Raw genomic sequence first — 7,500 nt, 5'->3', positions numbered from 1 at the left:
TTGGACTCACTGAATCAAATCTGTTCACCAGCGAGGACGGTCTGTCCTAAAGATCTGACCGGAGAAAAGGTTCCCGGCCGGGCCGGTTTCATCAACCAGCTTTTTATTGTTGGAGAATGACAGGACGAGTAAGAGATGGAAGGTGAGGAGTGATGCCGACGCTCACGTGATCTGGTGTCACGGAGGACCAGCAGTCTGCAGACTGCTGGTCCTCCGTGACACCTGGTTCCCCCCCCAAGACCTGGACTAATCCTTGAGGAAGATAAGGGAATGCCAACATGTCAGTTAATGAAGGCCTGACAAACTTTATCAATTTAAAAAATTACAACACTCATTTCATGAACACTTCGTCAACATCGTGCGCTGGTTTCACCTGGAAACTTGGTTTCCGCTGGTACTTTCTCCGCTGCTGCATTTCAGAAAACGTGGCTGCCCCCGTGGCGTAGGTGTAGGCCATGTGGAGCGGGAAGCTCATGGGGTCAAGGCCTGGGTAGGGCCTGAGGCCTGGGATGGTGGCCTGGGCATGAGTCATGAAGGTGGGGGGAGGAAAGGCCCCGTGAGTTGGCAGGGAGGTGTAGACAGGACCGCCAGCAAAGGGATTAATGCCAAAGATGGGACTGGTGCTTTTCTCCAGCTGGAAGGTGGAGTTCCCTCCTCCGTCAGAGCCCAGCACCTCCTTCTTGATGTTGACCAGGCCTAAGGACCCAGCCCCTCGCTCTCGCCCCGAGACCTCCCCATTTGGCTCCATGATCAGACCGTTGTGTCTGTGTCGCTTCCCTCCCACGGAGACAAGCCTCTGCCCCATGTGTTTGGGCAGCGAAAGATCCAGCGGTATGTCGCCGTGTGCGTCCTCCGACGTCAGGCTGTTGGGCGTGTAAGAGCTGCTCTGAGAGTTTTTGGAGGAAGTGGAGGAAAGGTTGAGGGGGGAGGGGGTGTCGCTCCTCAAGTGGTCCAAGGGGTCCAGTGGCTTGTCCCCGGTTGTGTGCCTGGTGGCTGTAAACTGGTTGGCCTTTGTGAGTCTGTGGGAGGCGTCGCCGTTGGTGAAGCCTCTGTGTAAATCTACAGCAGGAAGTGACTTCGGAGACCGGCTCAGGCTGTGGTTGACGTCAAGTCCGCTGCGGCCGTGAACAGGCGACTTTTTCCTCAGACTGCCCACGTGGTGGTTCTGAGTCTTCCACTGGGCGAACCACTCCTTCACAAACTCCTGAGGGAGGCCGACAGCAATTGAGATCTTTAGCAGTTCCTCTGAGTTGGGCTCTGTGTTCATGGCAAAGTAGGCCTTGAGCACCGACACGTGGTCCTTGAAGGGGTTGGTGGGGCTGGTGGCGCGGTCATTACTGGACAGCTCGGAGGCCAGCGCCCCCCGGTGGCCGGCAGGACTGCTCTCTGCCGGCCGCAGGACCGCTTTGATCTCCTCATTCATTTTGCACAGGTAGCGCTCGTGTTGGTGCAGTGGGATGGGCCCGGCGAAGGCCTCCTTGCAGTACTGGCAGGAGAAGGGCAGGAACTGGTTCTGGCCGTCATGGGGTTTGTCTTCACTGCTGGGATCCACTGAGTGGTTTGGTTTCTCCTTCTTTATGTCAACTTGTCTTTGGGACTCGTCGATCAGACTCCTGGCCTCGTTGACCTTCTCCAGCGTGAAGTCGATGATGCTCTTGGTGGGGCTGCCATGGCCCAAAACCTGGAAGCCGGCCTGGGCCAGCTTGTGCTCCTCCATCTGGGCCCCCAGCTCCTTCATGTAGGCCCTGAGCTTGGAGATCTCCTCCGGGTTCCCGTCCATCTTCTGCCTGCAGACGGTGTTGTCCACGATCTGAAGCACCTTCTGCACCTCGTTCAGGTTGTTCCCGAGAGGCCCCGCGAAGCCGAGCAGAGGATGGTCTAGCCCCATGCCCCCCAGGTGTTGGAGGGGGCTCTGGGAGGAGCTGTGGATGCCCAGGGGGCTTCCGCCGCGGCCGTTCAGGTAGACGCCGGCTCCCCCGAACCCGTGCTGCGAGGCCATCAGCAGCCGGTACTCGTTGAAGTCCATCGGTTCGGCTTTGATGTCCAGCTGACCCTGCTGATCGTGGCGCCCGTTTTCCAGTTTGTGGCGGAGCTGGGCGAGGGCGGGGCTTCCGGGTGATGAGGTCGTGGAGTTGGGGGAGGAGCTGGGTTTTCCGCTGTTTCCGTTGCGTACTCGTCCATTGAGGGCGATCAGGCCGATGCATTTCTTGCTGCTGATGTGGGAGCTGTAGGAGCCGGAGTGGGAGAAGCGCTTCTTACAGTTGGAGCACTCGTACGGCTTCTCGCCTGCAACACAACACGAAGAAAACTTTCAGTTCGTGAACACCGTCAGACAAAAGTGTTCAGCCTCCAATTAACACCACAGATAATAACCATGAAACAATTAATCGATCATACAACAAGTTACCATCAAAATAAAACATTTAATCTAAATGTTTTCATATTGTGGAGCAATTCACTCTCAAATTATAAAACTCTTTGTGAGTGTGATCGCCATTTCCATGGCAACACATGGAATGACTATATGACAAAAAAATAGAAAACAATCAGTAGACTCTGATGTAACGTACGCAATTTTTGCTACTCCAGGAAGTAGTCCGGCCCTTAGCAACCACCCTAGCAACAGAGAGGATTTCTAGTCTCCAACTGAATAAATACAGAACATTGAAACACTAAACTGCTCAGCTAGCTCAGTCTGGTTGGAACTAAGATATCTGATGAACAAAGATATCCATGGACTCATGTGTTTTTAACATTTTAGCACCGTGTCGTGTGTTAAAACCAAACCAGTCCAGCTAGCTGCCGCTAGGATTGTAAGTGCGTGACTATTACCAATGGTGTTATGGTACCGGTGCTTGGAGCGACCAAAAAGGACCAAAAGAGACCCGATTTCAACAAATGGGTCATTTAATAGACCTATAACAAGTAGAAACTACATTATATTACATATTATATGAAATTCTATTCTAATTCTATATACCCATTGAGGAGGTGGAGGGATATTTCTAGTGATGAGCAGGGTGTGATGCCATGATGGTTTGTTCCTAATGTTCTATTGACCAATCAGATCTCTGGATCAGAACCACTTATTGTACAATCTGACACATTCTCAGTTTTTTTAATTAAACAATCTGCCTCCTGACAGAATGATCAGTGGAAACAGATGCCATCTTTGACATGGACCAGCTGGTGCCCCACTCACCGCTGTGGATGCGAAGATGCTCCTTCAGGTGATGCTTGTACTTGAAGGCTTTTCCACACTCGCTGCACTTGAACTTGCGGTTTCCGGCTGCTTCGCCCAGCAGCGGCGGCTGTGGAGAAAAGAACAGATTGGAAGTGAAGTGAAGTGAAGCAGGAGGAGAAAGAGGCGGAGGAGGATGAGGAGGAAGAGGAGGAGGAGAGGGAGTGCGAGCTGATGGGGAATTTAAGAGTGTTTAGTGAAGCAGATGTGATGGTGACAGATTTTCTGACGGTGTGGAAGTGAAACCCGTTCTGAGAAACAGCGTGGGCTGACGTCGCTCAGAGGTACCGCTCTCTGGTGGAGGTGCATTCCCAACATTTGAAATGCAAATACACAGATAAACAAACAGAGTCGGGGGGGCGCGTCCTCCGCCTGCAGCAGAGTGGGAGCTCTAATCCTTTCGTCTCAGATGCAGATGATTGTTGAAGGAAACACAAACCTGAAGACTCGTTTCTGCTTTATTCAGCTGATGAAAACCTTCCTTCTGTTTCACCAGCAGAGACTCAGAGAAAGAAATGGATCAGATGATTGTTTTCATCTCTCAAAAACGAGAATTTGTGGAGTTTTAATTGAGTTTTCTTTCTGTGAAATGTCAGTAACGTGCTGACTCCCTGTGACTATAATCCTGAAATATTTGACCTATAATGTGTTCCTTCCTGTGTTGAATTTAGAGAACCATCACGGGGCTCAAAGTGATAAAAAGAGTATAAAAGTGACGTATCTTTCCAGAACAGACCGTCTGTGACTGTAATATAGAAACAAAGAATGCATCTGCTGTCAGAATAAGAGCTTTACATGCTTTTAAATCACATTCATTCAACACTAAAACAAAGTTCAGTGTCTTCCAGCTGGAAGTGGAGAAAACTAATTTAACATGTTCCTCGTTCCCATCATAATACCACGTTTCCCACAAACCCCGTCACTTCCTGTTGTTGCAGTTAGCCGGTAGCGGTTTGTTTTGATGGTGAGAGAAGGAGGCGGAGCCTCACTGGTTGGAAATGAACACTTATTTTTGGTAATAAAGGGAGTTTTATTTTGAAAGTCTGACTTTGTGATGTCATACTTTCAACTGAGATTCTGTTCATGATGTTTTTGTGGAAAAATTGCAGGAAGCTCTACAGTTATTGTGGAGAATTGTTGAATTTCCTGAATGATGAAGACCAGCGGCTGCTGGTGGATGAAGATGAAGATGAGGATGAAGATGAAGCTGAACACCAGCGGCCTCGCGGCCTCGGTCCCTCAGTGAGTCTGTCTCTCTTTAACAGTTTAACTCAGGAGGTACACAAATAAACAGACACTCAGAGGATTAAGACTCTTCAGGGAAAAGACCATCTGGTGGTTCAGGTTTGGGGTGGGGAGGGGGGTTGGATGGGTGTGTGTGTGTGTTTGTGTGTGTGGGTAGGTGGGTGGGTGGGTGGGGTGGGGGTCCAGGTATGAAGGAGGGTCCGTGAGTCTGAAAAGAGGAAATCTGATTAGGATCAGTGTAATTGGAAGATTGAGCTCAGTCACCGACTCTAATGTGTCTGTGATCATGAGATGTTCAGGAACCCGAGCAGCTCGACATCATGTCGTCGTCATGTCATCGTTAGGTCGTCATCATCAAGTCGTCATCATGTCATCATCGGGTCATGATGTCGTTGTCATCAAGTCGTCTTAATGTTATCATCATGTCATCATCATGTCATCATCAGGCCATCATGTCGTCGTCATATCGTTGTCATCATGACGTCATCATCTCGTCGTCAGGTCGCTGTCATGTCGTCATCATGACGTCTTGTCGTCATCATCTCGTCATCATGATGCTGTCATGTTGTCGTCATCTCGTCGGCGTCATCATCACATCATTTTCATGCCATCATCTCGTCATCATGTCGTCATCATCATGACGTTATGTCGTCTTCGTGACGTCGTAATCGTCATCATGTCGTCTTCATGTCGTAGTCATTATGTCGTCTTCATGTCATCATCATCTTGTCTTCATATCACTGTCATGTCGTCTTCATGTCATCATCATCTTGTCTTCATGTCACTGTCATGTCGTCTTCATGTCGTCGTCATGTCGTCATCATGACATATTGTCGTCATCATGTCGCTATTATCATGTCGTCATCGTGACATCTTGTCGTCATCATGTCGTCATAATGTCGTCATTATCATGTCGTCATGTCGTCATTGTGACGTCTTGTTGTCATCATGTCGTCATTATCATGACGTCATGACGTCATCATGCCGTCATCTCGTCATCATCATGTCATCATCACGTCATTTTCATGTCATCATCTCGTCATCATGTCGTCGTCGTCATGACGTTATGTCGTCATCGTGGTGTCGTCATGGCGCCGTCATGTTGTCGTCATGGCCTCATCATGACGTCGTCATCATGTCGTAGTCATGCCGTCGTCATCATGTCATCGTGTGACTCTGCGCTGCATTCAGGTCTGTATAAATCTCCATCAGCAGCAACTCTAAACACATCTGTTCCAGCATTCTGTGGGAGGTCATGTGATGCTCCAGCTGCGTACCTGTTGGGAGGTGGGCCTGTGGGAGGTCATGTGACGCTCCAGCTGTGTGCGGTGGCTGAAGGCATCGCTGCAAAGCGGACAGCCGAAGCTCTCCTCGTTCTTCTCGTGCCGATACTTGATGTGCTCCTTCAGAGACGTTGGCCGCTTGTAGCCGCGCTCGCAGTACGGACATGTGAGCAGCTGGGCGAAGTCGTCCGGAGCACCGGGTGGCAGGTCTGCGGGTCAGAGGTCAGAGGTCAACAACCCAACAAAGTCTGGAAACATCACCGACAGTGAGAGCTGCCGGTCTCCATCTCACCGTGCTCGCTCTCATCCAGACCCGCCGCCTCGGGCGTGCCCAGTCGCGTCACCTCCTCCGGGGCTTCTGGGTAAATGACGGCGGTGTCGCTGCGCTGCAGGTACTCTGCAATAGTTGCCGGGTGACCGTCAGCCTCCTCCAACTTCCGTTTCAGGAAGAAGTCGTCGAGCTCGGAGACGCTGTCGAGTCGCTTCGCTGCAGGAAACAACGTTTTATCATTTAATAAAAAAACAGAATTATTGATCGATCAGCTCCTTTTGATCATTCATGTGATTGTTACATGTTGATCTCACCTGCAGTGTTTCCCACAGCCTGCAGAGACTCTGCCCCCAGAGCTCCGTACTCCTCCTTCCTGTCACCTGACCAAGAAGAGGAGCACACAGTTATTCTCCTGCAGGAAGTGGATCTGATACTAGAAACCTGGTGATGATGATGATGATGATGACGACATGTGACCTGATCACTAAATGTATTTTTACCAAGTCTCCAGCTGTGGTCCTGATGTCCCTCCTGCTCCTCCTCCTGGTCTTCCTCCTGGTCCTCCTCCTGGTCCCGATGGGGCAGAAGGGCGTGGCCGACCCGGGGCAACGCCTCCAGAGTGGGCATACCAGCTGGGCTGCCCGCCTCCTCATCCTCCCCACCTCCTCCTCCTTCTCCGTTAGCGAAGCTGTTCTCCTCAGACGGAAGCGTCCGGTCCTCCTCATCCGTCTCTGAGGTCGTCTCCACCACGTTGTCATAGTTCAACACTGGAACACAGAGACAGCAGGAGGTCAGGAGGAGGAGGAGGAAGAGCAAGGAGGAGGAGGAGGGAAGGAGGAGGAGGGACTGTGGAGGAGGAGGAGGTGGGGAGGAAGGACTGTGGAGGTGGAGGAGGAGGGACTGTGGAGTTCAGAACTACATAAATTAAATAAATTGAATTAAACTGCAGATAAAAATAAATTATTTTATGTTTATATAAAAATTTTAGTTTCCTTGAAGTTTTTATTGACTTCCTGTTTCTGTCCGTTTTAAAGTGAGTGTGTACGTATGACATCATCAGAGGCGGTTCTGGTTCCGGCTGCAGGTTCCACGGAGATTATCCTCCGAATCGGATCTTTGTCTGCAGCTCGCCTCCCGACAACTGCACAACAGGTGCAAATTAAAAGGGGAGCCATGGTGGGCCGGCCCAAATCTGCTGACCTGGGCTGAATACCAAGAGCGGGGGCGGGGGTGGGGGAAGGGTGTGTGTGTGTGGGGGGGGGGGGGGGGGGGGGGGCGTGGGACTGGATGGGCTTTAATAAGAGGTGTGACCGGTTCAGATGGGGTAAACCCTCAAGATCAAACACACTCAGAGAGGAGCTGAAAGTGAGACGTGAACGCTCGCTGTGTGGTCGCACACACACCCACACACACACACACACACACACACACACACACACACACACACACACACACACACA

General features: G+C 50.9%; 1 protein-coding gene across 4 annotated transcripts in view; it reads right to left on the bottom strand.

Annotated features, from left to right (window-relative positions):
• zeb2a (zinc finger E-box binding homeobox 2a) overlaps nt 1–7,500 on the bottom strand; it is a 44,061-nt gene that overhangs the window by 7,564 nt on the left and 28,997 nt on the right. For all 4 annotated transcript variants that reach the window (XM_069154496.1, XM_069154498.1, XM_069154497.1 and 1 more), the window contains exons 3-8: nt 6,541–6,807; nt 6,355–6,420; nt 6,062–6,256; nt 5,764–5,978; nt 3,203–3,311; nt 374–2,286 (exon numbers count right to left, since the gene is read on the bottom strand). In XM_069154496.1, coding sequence (XP_069010597.1) covers nt 374–2,286; nt 3,203–3,311; nt 5,764–5,978; nt 6,062–6,256; nt 6,355–6,420; nt 6,541–6,807 — 2,765 coding nt within the window. The remainder of the gene's footprint in view (nt 1–373; nt 2,287–3,202; nt 3,312–5,763; nt 5,979–6,061; nt 6,257–6,354; nt 6,421–6,540; nt 6,808–7,500) is intronic.

Source organism: Embiotoca jacksoni, unplaced genomic scaffold, assembly GCF_022577435.1.
Source record: "Embiotoca jacksoni isolate LCO1_2020_lvr unplaced genomic scaffold, fEmbJac1.0.p SCAF_2, whole genome shotgun sequence".
Classification (NCBI taxonomy): Eukaryota; Metazoa; Chordata; class Actinopteri; family Embiotocidae; genus Embiotoca; species Embiotoca jacksoni.
Note: the sequence above shows the minus strand (reverse complement) of the source record. Positions and strands in the feature narration are given on the sequence as shown.